This window comes from Lygodium microphyllum, chromosome 25, assembly GCF_053477565.2.
Source record: "Lygodium microphyllum isolate KBCC chromosome 25, Lygodium_microphyllum_v1.1.10, whole genome shotgun sequence".
Classification (NCBI taxonomy): domain Eukaryota; kingdom Viridiplantae; phylum Streptophyta; class Polypodiopsida; order Schizaeales; family Lygodiaceae; genus Lygodium; species Lygodium microphyllum.
The window spans coordinates 126,671,152-126,689,524 of NC_141159.1; the positions used below are offsets into that span (position 1 = coordinate 126,671,152).

The 18,373-nt window shown below is 38.6% G+C and overlaps 1 protein-coding gene across 1 annotated transcript; it reads right to left on the reverse strand.

Annotated features, from left to right (window-relative positions):
• Positions 1–4,199: 4,199 nt before the first annotated feature.
• On the reverse strand, positions 4,200–5,471 carry LOC148014721 (GDSL esterase/lipase At3g48460-like). The gene has a single exon (XM_087666584.1). The coding sequence runs from the start codon at positions 5,469–5,471 to the stop codon at positions 4,200–4,202; it is 1,272 nt and encodes a 423-aa protein (XP_087522710.1).
• Positions 5,472–18,373: the final 12,902 nt, after the last annotated feature.

An 18,373-nucleotide genomic window follows, 5' to 3' on the forward strand; every position in this document is an offset into this window, starting at 1 on the left:
AGTGTGATCTTTGCTAGTTGACAAAACTTCAAAACTGAGGTCTCCCTAGTGGCTTCGCCAACATATTGTACTTGCCCACCACTCTAAGAGGTCTGATTGTCATATTGATATCATTGATTTTCTAGTCTTGGGTTTTTTGAATGATGATTATGAGTGTAAGGAGTTAACATCTGAAGAGGAGAGTTATATTGTTTTTGTGATGCATATAACCAATATTTTTCCTCCCATACCTACCAACATTAAGCTCATCTTTGAGTTAGTTGTATTGTGGATGTACATAGATTTTTTCTCCTGGGCTTATTATCCTCAAGCTCTCCTCAAGTTCTTCTTTGAATGAGTTGTATTGTAGACATACTCAGATATATCATGTTCCATCTAATTGTGGCTAAATTTTTTGATGTTACATCATGCCTTTGAGCTACATTGAGATAATTGGATTCTCTATTCCATATGAGCATTATTTTCAATTTCCTATTATATTGTAGTCTAGTGTTTTCCCACTAGGATTAGAGTTTTTGTTAGCTAATAGTGTCTTTGGTTTGTGCTTTACTTCTTGTTCCTACTACATTTCACAATATCCATGACAGGGATTGCAACTACATTTGTTACAATATACATGTATGAGAAAATACCATTAGAGTTCCATGGCTTATGGTTGGTTTTATCAAGTTTATAGTTTTCAAAGGCAACTTGACTTATTCTTCATGTTTTGAATCATGTTTCCCTATATAAGAGGATTGACTCGGCCTGGGTCCTTCAAGCATTCTAAGAGACATTGTGTCATGTGACAAGTACATATGAGAGGCCTCTTTTCATGGTAGATATGAGATGCCACTTTCATGGTGGACAAGTGGAGCATGGTAGGAAGGCTTTTCTTGTTTGTGAAGATTGTGTGAATGCATGATGCCTTGCATGGGGGATTGGATGAGACTAAATTGAAGGGAAGATGAAGGGCTTGTCCTTCATGTTCAAGATAGCATGCATAGTATTTGTGCTAGATTAAAGGAATATGTATGTAATACTTGAAGTCTATTTAGAATACTAGCATGGGGTCTACATATAGGAAATCGTAGAAGTTGTTTTACAGTGATATTGAGATAACACATTGGTATGCGATACTTAGGATAGCATCTCATAGGTGATATTACAACTTGGGTTCCATTTTATCTAGAATACTCGAAATGAGTGTATAGAATATGTGGTTCGAGACAAGTAAGGAATCCCTAGAAATGATTGGTACACATAATGTTTTATTTTTAAATTCATTCTATAATGCACCAATAAACAAAAAATTCCACTTGGGCGCTACTAAAAAAAGGATAATTATTGTGGGGAAGAGAAAGAATTGCATTGCTTGTAGAGAATAGGTAGAGATATTGCTCACACAGAGCATGCTCAGAATAATAGTTGTGCTCCTTATGATGATAGAGACAAATACAATATGCGCGTTGCTTGCATGTGAAGAGTCACAACTCACCGTTCAATGTAGGAAACATTTGCATGGAAGACGCTTACACATGCTTGACCATTAGTTTGTTCCAACACTCCCCCTTAATGGGAAAAGTGTGAACAAGAGTTTTATTGTGCATAAGCAAACAAGATGCACCCCATTTCCCTTTAAGAGGATCATGGTGCTTCATTTCCTAAAACTATATGCTGTAAGTTTGTTATAAGCATGAAATGCAATCATTTGGATCTAAAATTGCATTGATGATCACCAAGATACGAAGATTTTTCTTCAACTTCATACATCCATAAACATCTTTATCACTCCATGAATAATTCTTCAAATTGCTTGAGCTTGCATTTTTGCTTGCACTTGATCTTTACTCCCCCTCAAGCGAGGGAAATGTAGCACTTAAGACATGGAGTTAGCATTCTGATAAAAAATTCCAACATTTTGAATGAAAATGATAGCTAATTACTATCCAGAATATCATGGTTTGCATAGTATCATCACTTGTGGCAGCAAGAACCACATTATGCTTTGCACCATCTTCACAGGGATCCAAACCATGAGGTTGTTGAGAAACCATTTGATTTGCAACATATAAAACATTAATATCATTAAATAATTCATCTCCTAGATCATTATGTATAGCTTTGGCCTGTTTTTTTCCTTGGATGTTTGAAGAATCCAATGTAATAGCCACTTCAGACGTATCGTGCATAGATCCACAATCAATCATCTGGTATCCACTTACCAATTTGGAAGCATTTGTAATAGCATTAGGCCACAACCAATACCATTGTCATATGTGGCAAAAACACCCCTATAATGAGGAGACTGAACTTGATCTCCAGTATAAAGGCAAGGGATATGGGTTGCAATATCCTCCTCATTGCTTGCAAAAAAACCTTGACCACCATTTTAGATGCAAGCAACATCATCATTTCCAACATTGATAGGTTGATCATCTACTCCAATTTCAACATGATCAGAAGAGCGAATCATTCCAACGCGCTCACAAAAGAAAAGATAGCCTAATAAAGGCTCAAGACAACACTAAGAGCTCATTCGAGAGCAGATTGGGAATGATACGCAGCACGTGGAACATAAAACCTGTCAAGTTTATCTCGCCAATCATCTCAAAAGAAAGCGAGACCACCTGGAGATCCTTGGGTGAAAACGCTGCATCTTTGAGCTTTGAAAATAAAACCAAGGCAATGGCTCTCAATTTCAACAAACTCCATGGCAAGAATAGGTCTTGAATCGGAGACCACATTGTGTGCTGCAGTTGGATCGAAAACAAAGAGGGCTCATAAATCACAGAAAGGGCCACCCGAGTCAAACACCACTGCTCCCGTATTTCATCAATGGTGCTTGGAGCACCACCAAGATCGAACACCTTGGAAGAAACACCACCTACTTCCAAGATTGAAAAGCATTTGCTAGCAAATGGATAGCCTTGTCCACGATATGTAGGATTTGAATCGATTGTTGAAATCATGTATCCAGTGACCTCTTGCCAATTTGCATAGATGGCATGGTACTCTGGTTTGACGGGATTTCTCTCGATTTAGGAAGACCAACAAAAATTGTTGGATTCCTTGAACAAAGCTTTTCATTGATTGGATCAGAGGATGTATTTGCCACATCTTGGCCGACTGCATAAATTGAGGGCTTAAAGTGTGCCACTCTTTGTACTGCACTTTCGTCCTTTGTCTGCAAGTCAAAGTTTTCTGCAATAGTAATTTTGTTGGCTAGCTCAGAGGATGATGTGCCTTCATCTTGGCCAGTGGTGGATCCGTCGACATTCACAAGGCTTCTTCTTGTGTAAAATCTCTCAAAGAGATTGATGGTGCTTGCAAGGTAGATAGGGGCACCTATAGGAGATCATATGGCCCCTCGATACCATATGGAGAAGAGAAAGAACTGCATTGCTTCTAAAGAATAGATAGAGACATTGCTCACAGACAAAGCATGCTCAGAATAATAGTTGTGTTCATTATTATGATAGAGACAGATACAATAGGTGTAGCTTGAATGTGAAGAGTCACACACATGCAACTATTCAATGTAGAGCACATTTACATCTGACACGTGTACACACTTCACCATTAGTTCATTCCAACAATTATACTTTACCACTTAGAGCCAAAGTTAAGCTTTTCAATGATGCAATTGGAGTTCTGTGAGGATCTAGTAAACTGTATGCTAAACTACTACTAGCGAACCGACCAATGTTAGGATATGAAAAGCACTCAGCTTTGATGGGAATGGAATAAGAGCGAAGTTCACCGAAGGATACATTTCGTGCATGTAATTTTGCACTACCATGTATTGCCACTTGCATGCAAGCTTGAGAGATCCATGAGAAGCTCCCATATGGTCGAGATTTAAACGTGGGTAGCGCGAGAGAGAGAGAGAGAGAGAGAGAGAGAGAGAGAGAGAGAGCGAGCGAGCGAGCTGGAAGGCGGATTGCAATTATTTAATGAGAACTTGGGAATATATATATATATATATATATATGTATATATATATATATATGTATACATATATATATAGATATATATATACATATATATATGTATACATATATATATAGATATATATATACATATATATATGTGCGCAATATGAGACGGCACTTGCTCCCACTCTTAAAAAAGACAATTATGTAGTAGAGCAGCTCTGCATGCCGAGAGGGGCAGAACAGAAGCTGTGGTGCTGTAACTTCGTGTACATTCTCATGAGATCAATGAGTACCGCAAGTGGCAGCTGCGGTGGTGAGGAAGCTGGGGGAGGGGGAGGGGGAAGAGAAGGCAGGGTCTTTGAGCATAAGGTCCATCATGGCCCCGTACATGGCGTCTGTGAGGTGGAGCCCATCCCAGCTGATGAAGGTGCTAGGGTCAGCGCACGGGCTGACTGGGTTGAAGGAGGAGCTGGGCATGAAGCGTGGGAAGCAGGCCCCTTGGATGTTGGTGAACCCGTAGTCGGAGGCGTGGTCGAGCACGTGCAGGAAGGCAGCCGATGTGTCAAGGTAGAGGATCTTTACGCCAGGATGGCGGGAGGCGATGTCGTGGAGGGCGGCGGTAAGGAGCTGGTTGTGCCGGTCGCTCACGGCGCTAACGTCGGCGATGCAACCGTGGGAGTCGTGCGTGGAGGAGGAGAACCGAGACATATACGTGGCCATGCAGCCCATGGGGAACTCCCCCTGCACCACCATTCTCTTGACTCCTGTGTTGAGGATGCGGTCCTCCAGCTGGCGGGCCACCTTCTGCACCACGGAAGGGACCATGGCGGCGACAGAGGAGGAGTCGGGCTGCGGCGAAGACCAAGCGTAGTTGTAGTCGTTGCCCCCGATCTCGCCGATGTACACCAGAGCGTTGGTCATATCGACGGGCGCGGAGGTGCGCCTACTGGCTATTTCAAGGTCCGCCAGGAACCATCCCACCTGGACGTCGAGAGAGTCGGGAGTGCTTGAGCTTACGCCTGCGAGCTGCTGGAGAGTGGCTAAGTCTAGAGCCGTGGCTCCCGCAACCGCAAAGTTCTCGTTCTGCACGGTCGACGGTGCAGCTTCTGACATAGTACTAGTACTCGTATTCTGCTGCTGCCGCAGGTGAGCGGGCAACAAAGGCACCCCGAGAGCCTGGCACAGGAAGTCCACCATGAGCCTGCCGTCGCTCCAGCGCCCCGTGGCCTCGTGGAAGAAGGTGGAGCCGTAGGGGAGGCTGGATGCGATCAAGCCTGGGTTGTTGCCGGTGTCGGTGGTGGAGTCGCCGAAGGCCAACACGGGAGAGAATGCGGGGCATGGCGCAGATGCAGATGAGGATGACGGATCGGCCGCCTGCGATATTAGCTGAGAATATCTAGTTTCTACGGTCGATATTGAGTTTGGTTTTGGTCCCAGCCGCCTTGCTGTGAGTAGTAGCTGCTGCTGGGCAGCCTCGCAGCCCTGCTCCGAGACTGTTGTAAGTGCAACAAGAAAAAGAAGGGTCGCTGGTAGGAGCATCTTCGTGCTGGCCATCGCTGGTTGGTTCTCGCTCTCTTCTGTTAGGCCTGGTGTCGTGCGTCTCTGTTTGATTTGCTCCCCTCCCCGACCCCGATTATAAATCGACACTCCATCCCGAAACCTGAGTCCTGACCTTGAATTTCACTCCCGCAGTAGGCGCTTTTCAAAGGCGAAAAGCGTCCAAAAAGCAACAGCGTCCTTCTGGCCATTTTTCACGTTGGATTTTCAATGTGGACCAAGACGTTTAATCCCACACGCTAAGTACTTCCTGATAAACCAGCCTTATTCGTTTAGACGTGTAGGTAACATTGCTATATTTCCAAAATCTCAAAATTATTTGCAAGCCACCTGGCACCTTTTCTTCTATTTCATTTTGAATTTTCGTTATTTTCTTCCTCCTCCTCCTCTTCGAAGCGCTTCTCAACATGAGAACCCAATCCACATAAACATAGTTATTACACATAAAACACGACCATCAAGTATGTATAATATGTACAAGTGGGTGAGAGAGAGAAAGAGAGAGATGCCCCTCTCAAGTTTTGGAGACACTTGGAGATCCTAAGATGCTCAATGCCGTAACAAAGAGCTATCATTCGGAAAAGCTAAGGGGTGATGTATTCAAGTATGTTACTAAATGTTTAAACTTCCCATGGGTTAAAGCTAAGCATGTCAAAATGTTTGGAAACCTCTAGTTGCTTGACATCCCTCAGAAGAAATGGGAGTTCATCAATATGGATTTTGTAGTTGGGTTACGTCGAGTTCAAGGATAATTTACCCTATGTTGATGATTATGGATACGCTTTTAGACTCCATGGGTTACCAAAGAGGATCATCCATGATCTTGATTCTCTATTTACTTGTTGATTTTGGAAGAACTTGGCACCTTCTCTTCTATTTCTCATTGTTTTGTTCCTCCTAATATTCCTGCTCCTCTTCTTCAAACCACTTTTCAACATGAGAATCCAATCCACATAGACATAGTTACACATAAAAAGGGCCATCAAGTATGTATAATATCTAGAGAGAGAGAGAGAGAGAGAGAGAGAGAGAGAGAGAGAGAGAGAGAGAGAGATGGCTCATATATTAGATATTCATGCTTTGAGCTTAGGTCCTTGAAATTTAAGCTTGGGTTTGTGAGAGAAAACATGAATAAATTTGAAAATTTTTGCACATTGAACTTGACATTAAAGGGATAAGAACACAAGGTGATATGAAGTTCAAAACTTAAGGCAATAGCATTTCATGAGACTCAAGTTCCAGGTTGAGCCTCATGTCCATTACATTGAAGTTAACAGTGTTACATGAGATGGGACCTTAAAGCTAAGCCTTCTCTTCACTAACATAGCACAATTGAGGTTGACTTCAACAAGGTTCTAAGCCATCCCTATTTCAAATACAACCTCATCTCCATTTAAATTCAACAAATAATGTTACCTAATACTGAACCGGTAGTTTGAGACCCACATCTAGTTTTAAGATAGTGCAAATCTAGTTGAGTGAACCGTTTTGCATGATACTCGAACTTAAAATTGAGCCTCCATGTTTGTTCACATAGTATTGCATGAGTTGAGCCTTAACAACATTGCATGAATTCAATATCAAAATGGAGTGTCATGTCTACAAAGTACTCATGAGGCTACACTACCTTGATAGATATGGGGTTCATTTTTAAGCTTACAATAGTGAAACTCTGGTTGATGATAGATAATAGTTCATCTAACTCCATCAAGTTAATCAACATGTATAGCCACCAATTAAGAATGGCTTTAACTAGAATTTGTAGCAAATCACTCAAGCCTTTGTTTAAGATCCTAGTGGTATGCCCGTGGTGCTAATATATTGGTTTTCTATGTCAATATATGCATAACATTTCAAGGGCTCTATTCATGAGCAAACGGGCTTGATATATTAGTCTCCTACATTATAAGATTGAGAATTTTTCTACAATAGGAAACCATACCTAATGTTGTAAGTTGTATGTCCAATTTAGAACCACCTTGACTCTCGATTTTCTCTCTTGATGGCTTGCTACACAAAACTCCTCCTCCGTTGAGCACTTTTCAATTAATGGACATGAAAAAATTTCGGGTGTTACCATCTCAACATGCTTATGCTTGTAAAATTTGTTTAGTTAGTGCCAGCTAAGTGTAATCATGTAGAAATGTCTTCTTTGCATATTCTTGCTTTTTGTTTCTATTAAGCTATGTCATATTGTTGCCATACTAGGTCTAAGTATTTTTTAGCATCCAACACTTGAGTTGTTCAATCTCTTTCTTTTCTAGAGTAGACATAAAGCTTCTTACACATGGTTGCACTGACCCTAGTTAAAAACTCGAGTGAATGCTTTTTATGGGAACTAAGTAGGGGGTTTAAGGGTGTAAAACTAATTATCTCCAACCAAACGTATCTTGTGGTTGGTGTTTGACTAGTCATCATTATTGGAGTGGAGTGTAGCTTGACTATTGCTGATTAGTCTCACCATTTGTAGCTTTACAAAATGGCAACATAGAGGATAGATATGTAGCAACCATGATCTACCAACAAGTAACAAGCCTATTAAGGAGAAAGTGATTTATTATCTTCAATATAATAAGTGTTCTCACATTGAGATTTATATGGCTTCATTGTGGTGGAGGTAGGGATAAACTGAGTTTGAATCATAGATTACTTCCAAGTACTTGTGGCCACACAATCATGTTTTTCTAAGACGGCAAAGGGTAGATGTTAGACTTTGATGAGACATCAAAGTCTTTTTGGATGCAAATGATGTTGCAAGCATTGGTGTGTAGTTGGTGTGATATGAGACAAGTGATATCCCTATCTTACACTCCTCCACCTTCATACATGCACTAATGCAACTATCAAGAACTCATATTGAGATGTGATATAAAGTTGGAAAAAAGGTTAACCCCACCATGGGTTGCGTCTCGTCAAGTTCTACCTAGTATGCCATTGGAACCTTTGTATGGCTGAAAAATAGGCTAGCAAATGAGCTAAAGATTTTTGTGAAGTCTTAGCATGGCCATGCTTGTCGTGCAATCCTTTAATTGGCTATTGATCATCATTCTAGCCATCGTCTTTGGATAAAGTATTTGTAGATAGGATAAACCATGCACTATTTTTTAGTTTTTTCACATCAAAGTCTTATTGATCCATGGCTTACCATCAACAAGGGACACAATAATGGCATTCCTTTGTCCCAAAAAGGTATGCAGACATTATTTCATCACCATGTTTTCACCATATTAGATGCAAACCAAAGTTGAATAATGAGCTCATACTACAATAATCTCAAGATTACAATCATCTTCTCAAAGTCTTATTAATCCATGGCTTACCATCAACAAGGGACACAATAATGGCATTCCTTTGTCCCAAAAAGGTATGCAGACATTATTTCATCACCATGTTTTCACCATATTAGATGCAAACCAAAGTTGAATAATGAGCTCATACTACAATAATCTCAAGATTACAATCATATTCTCACTTTTCAATTTCATAAGCACTCAATGTGTGTTTATACTTTAGTGCAAGTTAGCTTTGTGAACTACCCATGTCTAGTTTTTAAGGTATTAATGATGTCTTTTGTTATTATATCTCCGCACAGAATCTCCTGGAGACTCTAAAAGCAGTTTCAAAATCATGAAATGACTTTGAATGGAGAAACTCAAGATAAAGCTTTGAAAATTGCAAACTCTTATACCCAAGTCATGAATTCTAGAAGTTTTAAAATTGGCCCTACTTCTAGAAATACTTAATATGAAGCTTATCACTATATGTTGAAACTCTATGTCCCATGGTAAAGAGAATATTACCAACATATTGAAGTTTTATTTTTTTTTTAAATAATTGGTATAAGATTGGCTATAAGGAGTAGCACATTGAATAGTTGTATAAATTTATCATTAGTGGATTAGTACTAAAGGATCAAATGAGACACGATCAATGATGGATTTCACATATAGTGTGTGTGTTAGCCTGATGAAGCTAGCTCTTTTAATGGATGGTTAATTGGGTACTATTTCTACACTACATAGATATACAAAGATTGACTTTGTAGCTCTTTAAAAGAAAAAGGCACAGCACTTACAAAACTTTCAAGTGGTGATGGTGATGGTGGTGATGATGATGGCAAATGCTTATGATGTATTTCTGTATATTTATGTGTGCTATGTGTGTACACCCATCTTATTGCTACTGTTGGATGTACTAATATGTATAAATCGGGTTAGCACATACTAGGGAAAATATTCCCAGCTAGATATTTTTCCTTTGATATCTAGTGTGAAAAGTGATAAAGGATTTAGTACTCTTACCTACTTACCTTCTCACTTCGTAGCTCAAAAGCTTAAAATCTTGTAGTTAGCTTAAAATCTTGTAGTTGGCTTGCAATTGTTAGAAGATTGGCATAGGAACCCACTGTAAGCAAGGGTGCATAAGGGCAGATGGGTGTGAATAGCCTTAGGGGTAGGGGAAACCCTAACTTTAGCTTGGCAGAGGCTATATAAATAGCCTATGGGTCACTATCAAATGGGGGAGAGTGTACCCAAGTTATACTTGTAAGCAACTTAGTAAACAAGATGTTGTTCTTGTACTTTGAGCTCTCTCCTTCCTCTTATGCACACATTCCAATGCTACAACTTTGATTTTTCACATGGTATCAGAGCCTTCTCTGATCTCTTTAGCTTCCTATACCCTCAGCCTCACTAAGTGCACAAGAAAATCTCCATCTCTCTCATTTTTTACCTTCAAACTTCATAGCCAGCCAGACCACCTGACCTTGGAGGAGCTCGTGTGGGAAATAGAAGCAATTTTAGCCTCTCATTTCTTTTGGAGATTTTCTCCTTAGCTCAGAGTGCCCCAGCCTAGCACAACAAAGGCTGAGATTAGTCGACGTGGTGGACGACATTGCATAAACTGCATATTTGGCGCAGTTTTCGCACCCGACCTGATTCGAGCTGAAGTACATCTAGTACATGGCGCAATCATGGTGGCTACCTTAGGGCTATTGTAGCCCCTATAGAGGACTATACTCACCTAAGAGTGTTTGTCCTGATTCATATCCTACAGCCTGCAATGATCAAAACCCCAACTGTGGGTCTCTAGCAGCCATAGCCAGGAGCTTCAAGCTTCATCCATTTTCAAAAATTTTCAATGTTTGATTATCAACAGTGATTTTAATCACTGAGTGAACTCTTCCAGAGTGAGTTATGAACCTGGAAACTTCATTTTAGTGGTTTCTCTACTCAAAGGGTCATCATCAAGACCGACATTTATAATCTCAAGCAACATGAGCTACAGATGAGTGCTTGTAAGCACTAAGGCACATTGCCTAATCATCATTGATGCTAATACTTATATAATCTGAATTTTTTTCATCAGAAAAATAAAACAACCAAGTACCCTGCATCAAGTTGTAAGGCTATGTGTACAACTATAAACACATAGACCATCATACACTAGAAGTGTATTGCATATCTTGAGTGATTTCTTCTTCAATATATTGGTCAATGAAATTAGATGGATGAGTTTTATTGTACTCTCCTTAGAATCATCAGCAACAAAAATTTAAATCATAGACCATCCTTGTCCTACACAAGGGTCATCCACTGAACCATACCACAAAGAGGAGCCCGAAGTCCAGTCTAGGTTCAACTCATTTAAGCCTAAAAAGACCATTAAACCTCGGAAGAAGATTGCCCCTAAGAAAGGACCACCAAAGTCATATTTTGAAATATTAGATATGTACGATTTTCAATCCTTCTCCTCATTACAACTTTGAATTGCTTTTGCATTTAGTGGCAAACTTGTAAGGGACTAGACATTGCCCTTGTTCTAACAAGTGGTAAGACCTTCCCAATGGCCACAACATATGCTGATGTCCATCCTCAAATTCTAAAATTTGATGGCAAAGATTTCCACCCATGGCAGGTATTTATCAAGTATAAAATGATGGAGAGAGGATATTGGCCACTCATTCAAGGCACTAGAGCTATTAACTCTACAAATCTAGTTGATATAGAGGATGACCAATGTGCCCAAGAAATCATTATGTTACACTTAGATGAGTCATTGATTCATCATGTTGATAAACTACATACTGCTAAAGAAAAATGGGATCAACTAAATTCAACATGTTGATTAACTACATACTGCTAAAGAAAAATGGGATCAACTAAATTCAACATGTTGATCAACTAAATACTGCTAAAGCAAAAATTAACCTAGGGTTGCTTTATCAAGTAGTACAAAGGTTGAGTATAGAGGTGCTCCTATGGCAGCATGTGAGGTGGTATGGCTGCAAAAGTTATTGAGTGATTTGGATGTGCAAGAAGATGGTCCAGTTGTCATTTCACGGGTAGTTCACTATATGTATACCCTCTATATTACATGAGTTCAAGGCCTCTTTATAAATATTCTTGTTTGTGAATTTTTCCTTAATAAAACATAATACTTTTCTATTTAATCTATAAGTAACTCCTTTACATGGATGTGTAAAAATGTTATTTCAAAATCCCTTATGTTTAACCCACATGATACATACATATATTTATGAGTGATCTCCCTGAGTGTCATTCACTGTGACAACATGAGTGATCTCCCCGAGTGTTTAATCCACATGATACATACATATATTTATGAGTGATCTCCCCGAGTGTCATTCACTGTGACAACATGAGTAGTATATAACTAGCTAGGTACCCTATGTTCCATGCTATGACAAAACACATTGAGGTGCAATACCACTTTGTGAGAGAGAAGGTACTTATAGGAGAGATTCATTTGGTATATGTCAACACACAGGATTAGATAGTTGACATTTTTACACAAGCATTGGGTATAGATAAGCTTCGAAAGTTTCGAAGCTTGGAGTTGTAGAGATAGAGTTGAGCTTGAGGGGGAATGTTTAGATGGCAAGCTCAAACATGTAGACATTGATGATGGACCGCCTGGCTAGATGGGTTAGTGGTCATTATGATTTTCACATGGCCACTAACTTATCACTTATTATATTTAGTTTTTTGTACTTATCTATAGCTGGCATAGTTATAATGCCTATCGATTTAGTATAGTTAGTTATGCATTGTGTGTGACTTAGTAGGTCACTTTCCTTTATGTTGTATCTTATCTATACTTTGTGTACATTGTATAGTGTATTGAAGAAGAAGAAAAAAACCAACAAGAAAATGTGTTGTCCTCTATCTCTCTTATTGTGTTCTTGAGTGAGCTTCCTCTTGTGTATACAATGTGTGTTTGGCACAACAGCTCAAGCAAATCCCCCCACCATAGGATTCTTGACACATAGGACCGAAAATTAAGAGGGCTTTTAAACCTCAACTTCCAGTAAATCCATATCGTCCAGCACAAAGGAATCGCTCTTCATAGAAAAATACTTGATCAAGATTTGTGCTTCACCTAAACCATGCACAATACCTATATATCAAAGAAACATAACACTTCAATAACAACCAACATAATTCATGTCTTATTGCAATATAAAGCAGAGAATTTACCTATAAGATGGAATATCCATGCTACCCTATTGATTGCAATAACAACACTAGATTTGAGATTGATGATCAGTAAACCCTATGAAATCATATACATGAGAAAACTATGACTAAATTGTTCAATTCATGAATCCCTTTGAGCAAAAAACATCTAGATAGTTGCATGAATAAAAGTAACCGAAAATTGGGTGAATTTATCTATAAGTTGATTTATCGAAGATAAGATTAAATCATTGCTAATCAAAACCTAGAGCCAGAAAATCTCTACTCTACCTTGTGTTAATTGTTGCAACAACAATCAATCCGAATAACAGAACTAGCATCAAACCCTATTGTAAAGATAGAATAGAATAGAAACATGTAGAGGAAGAAAAATAGTGTGCATGATTGAGTGGGAGAGAGAAAGCAATGAGAGCCTATTCGATCTTTTCCAAATTCATCTCTACAAAAAGACAATTTCAAGAGTTTGTTTACATAAAGGTAAAATGAAAAAAATAGAAAAGAGGAAAACATAGAGAGACAGAAAGAGAGAGAGAGAGAGAGAAAGAAAGAAAGAAAGTTATATTAACGTCTTCTAAAGACCAAAACTGGCCTATGAGACAAACTGTGATACAACTGATGAGGTCGAGCTATCCAAAAATAAAAGTGCTGAATGAAAAGCTAAAAACTAGAAACTGAAAATACGGTGCTGTGAGTGTGATAAGTGTCGTGTATGTGTATGTGCGTATGTAGCTCTGGTACTCCAGATAATGGCTACAAAAGGGGAACAAATGTCGGCTGTGATAGGGGAACAACTGTCGATTGTGATAAAGTGGTGCGATGTGTATATGTAATAGATGTAGGGAGATATACTATCCTAGGATGTAGTAGCAGTCATCGAAGTCGCTAATAGTAGGTGATCCCTCCTGGATGCAGGATCTGGTACATCGGCGGTGGAGAAAGAGCAAACTGGAGATCTGAGATCCAATGTGTCGAGTGTTGTCGGATCTCAGTCTGCTGTCGATGTAGATCAAGAATCCTCCGGATCTCCTGTCGGTGTGGCTGTGGGGTCCGAAACCCATGGATCCTCGTGCGGCGTCAGGTACGCTGGTCCTCAGCCTGCTGTAGTGTGAGCCCAAAGGTCTGGCTGGAGGCTGGTACAGTAGCTCTCACTCTATCTGTTTGAAAGAACTGTGTAATAGTCGTCTGGGTGGACCCCTCTCTGACTGGGACCCGCTGTGTGCTCTGCTCTCTGATGTGCCATGCCTCTCCCAGAAAACGGCCAAATGATCTCTGATCCATATCAGTCATACATCCCTGAAGTGAGCTGCTCAATGTGTATCTAGATCTCAACTCTGAGTATGCCGCGCATCTGAGAACAAAATGCTCCTCACTCTCCACCTCTGATCTGCAAAGGGGGCATATCCTCTCCTCCCGTGGGATGCCACTGGCTCTGCCACTCTCAATCATAAGCTGATGTGATGATACCCTGAGCTGTCCAATAAGAACTCTCAATCGATGTGGCATATAGATCTGCATATATCTTAGAATCTCTATGAATCCCTACTCTGATATGCTCAAGAACTGTGTATAATAATGTGCCATCTTCGATGGCAGTGGCTGTGCAGGGCTGACCCATGTCCTCTGTATATAAATATGCCATATCTCCTGTCTGATGACTCTGTTCCTCTCAAAGAGAGAGAGGGTGTAAGTGGGAGCCTGAGTATCATATAGAAGAGGTGGGAGTCTATCAATGTCCAGCCCATGTCTGTCAAACCAAGCTCTAGTCTGTGCATACCATGATGTGGTATCCCCCGCTCGAGCCATCTCCTGAGATGCCATATATGCTCTGTATGCAATGCGATCTCTGTCCATATCCTGAAATCTATGTAGGAAGCAGACTATCTGAAATAATGCCTCGACTAGCATGGGTGGTGTGGCAAGCTCTGCTCGCACAATGTCATGTGGGACTGAGGCCTTGCTGCGAATCAATCTAGAGAGAGAGAGAGAGAGAGAGACAGACAGAGAGAGAGAGAGAGGAACACTTATGAAAACTCACCCAAAATGATCTCTCTCACAAACAACAATGAGGGTTAGAACCAACGTTATGCTATATTGAAAAGATGGCAACAAAGATAAATCACAGAGAGAGAGAGAGAGAGAGAGATGAGCACCTTTACATCTTGCTCCAAATGAACCCTACAAGAAAAAAACCACAATTAGAACTAACATGAAGATCTAATGAATGTATTAATTAACATATTAAGAATGAAGTGAATTCATGTAACTTGGCCATAGTAAGAAAAGCATTGAGGAAAACCTTTTCAAAATACTAACTTTTAAATTTCAATCTATATAACCTTGTTTTATTACATCAGACCAACCATCCATACATAGGACTCTACGTAAAGGCAAGATACTATCAGTCCACTCTTAGCTAGCATTGGGGACTTTTGAGAGAACCATCCTAAGCTCGCAGGGGGTTAGACTAATCTTAGATATCCAATGAATTTTTGGCTTGAGCTTTGTAACACCCTTGTCATCTCCTAGCTAACATCTAATCCCTATGAACAGACCGCTCATGTTGGTGCTAGTCCTAGTAGTTGGAGTGGACAAAAATAGCACTTTTGTCAAGGGATCCATCCTCACCAGCCTTGAGAGAGGCCTAACATTTATCCAAGCTCAATTTTATTGGTACAAAATTTATTCAAAATAAAAAATCAAGAAACAACCCTTACAATAATGCACAAAATAATCCTTGAGATGCAATCTATTCAATTTGGAATTTGTTCTAGGTACCATCTTCCAACTTGAGGTTCCACTTGATATGTTAGGTCATCATGAATTTGAGGGAACACTCAGTGAAACCGTTTGAAAAGAATTCAATCCTTCAAAAAAAAAAAAAGGCATCTTAGGTTGGGGTTTGAAATCCCTTCCTTGGGCTTAAGGGTCTTTATGGTTGGCTTGAACCATAATCTTCCTTCATGGTTATACAGTTTTTAACATCATGACTTATATGGCTACAAGGACCCTCTCCTCTTAGAGATATTTCTTAGGAAAGTTACTATATGTATATCCTCTACATCATGTGCGTTCAAGGGCTATTTATAAATATCCTTATTTGTGACTTTTGTTTGAATAAAGCATAACCCTTTTTTATTCAATATATAAATAAGACCTCCAGATTGCACCCTTCTATATGTAAAAAATGTATAAAAATTGTATTTGAAAAATACCTCATCTTGAACCCACGTGATGCACACATATATTCATGAGTAACTTACATGAGAGATATTGTAAGGGATGTCCTTTAGGTGTGTATGATCCTTTATTTCTTTATGGTATTGCTATAATTATCTATCCTTTTCTTGGGTTTCCTAATAAGGGTTATGCCTTACTAATATAGAGAAATGACATCCCTCTTATCTAACACTTCTATAACAATTTCTTAATGAAATAAGTAGGTTTATAAACAATGTTTGAGTTTTCTTGCCTAGTTGGAACTTGTTGTACCTCCTCTTCTTCCTAGGGAAAATTAGATAGTACTTAAATTATTATTCCTATCTTTCAAAATATTCCAATATCTATTGAACTTTATGTTTTGAATCTAATATTTTTTGGATTTGATTCTCTTTAAAGATCCAATGACTTGAAATCCTATTTAATGAGTTTTGAAATAAGTACAACCTAGCATAATACTTAACATTAGGCAAATAAAGGATTTTTAACTATCTTTCTATCATAAAAATCTTTCTATCATTCGTTTTCTTATCTAATATTCATACTATTGTTTATCAATACTATTGAATTAGAACTCCTTCAATAGGGTTTTGCATATCTAGAGAAAGCCTTGCTAATCATAGGAGAAAATCTTGGAACTATCTCCTACAAAAGAGAAACAAATCTAATTGCTACATCCATCCAAATCTTGCTAGCCAATATACACCAAAAGGTCACTATAGTATACTCCTAAAGCTATAGAAGAGCTATGGTGGTATAAGATTGGAGTAATATGTAGGTAGATAATTGTTCGAGTTGCATAAGGTCATTGCAACATGAAGTATTTGAGCTTTAGAGAAATGATGTAGTCCTAAACGTAGACGATTTATGTAGCATAAATCAATGTGGCTTGTAGTATCATGATGTGTTTTTTTGGTATCAGTTAGGATTTAGAGATTGAGTGAATCGTACAATGATTAGCAATATAAGGAAGTATTAAGCAAGTTTTGTGGCGTAATTGAGTTAAGAAAGAATTGAGTTAAGAAAGAATGCTGTATTGAAATCAGGTAACTGTAAAACTGGTGCGTGTGTGAGTGCATGCTTAATTATTTCAAACGATCATTGTTGGTTGTCACCCCAATGATAAACAAGATCTTTCTTTAACAAAAGAGTTAGGTAAAGCAAGCAATGAAAAGTTTCTAACAAATTTTTGATAGAAGCTAGCTAGTCCTAGAAATGAACGAACTTCATGGACATTTTTAGGTGTTGGCCAAGACTTAATTGTTTCAATTTTATGTGAATCTACGTGTATGCCTTTGACAGACACGATATGACCTAAATATTCTATTTCAGATTGAAAGGAATAACTTTTGTCAGGGTTAGCATATAGATGGTTTTGTTTTAATAAACTAAACACTAAAGACAAATGTTCTTTGTGTTCTTTTTCAGTTTTGCTAAAAATAAGAATGTCATCAAAAAAGACTATTACACAATGTTGAAAATGCAAAAATATTCTATTCATCATTCTATTAAATATAGCTGGTGCATTGTAAGTCCAAAGGGCATTACCAAGAATTCATAATGTCCAAATTGTGTACCAAAAGCTGTCTTAAAAATGTCAAAAGTAGACATACAAACTTGGTGATATCCTAATTTTAAATCAATTTTACTAAACACTGTTGCTCCTTGTAATTTATCTAGAAGGTCATCTATTATAGGTATTGGATACCTATTTTTAACCGTTATTTTATTAAGTGCTCTATAATTTATATACATGCGGTAAGCTTGATTTTTCTTTTTAACTAATAATACAAGAGCTCCAAAAGGTGAACTACTTGGACAAATTAATTTTCTACTTAGAAGTTCTTCAATTTGCTTTGAATCTCTTTCTGTTCTAATTGGTTATGGCGATAGGGAGCTTTGCAAGGTGGTTGACTACCAAGAAGTAAATCAATTTGGTGGTCTTCAGGTCATGATGGAGGAAGTTGTAAAGGTAAATCATTAGAAAAGCAATCAAAAAATATCGTAATAAAATGTTGTTACTTTGGAGTTAGTTCAATTTTTGTAACATCAACTTCATTAATCCATACTAGGAAAGCTTTTAATTGTTTACGCAAAGCTCGCTTCACCTGTGTATGACTAATAATTGGAAATAATTTAGTTTTTGTTAACCCTTTGAGTAAATTTTTTTTACCTTTGTGCTCA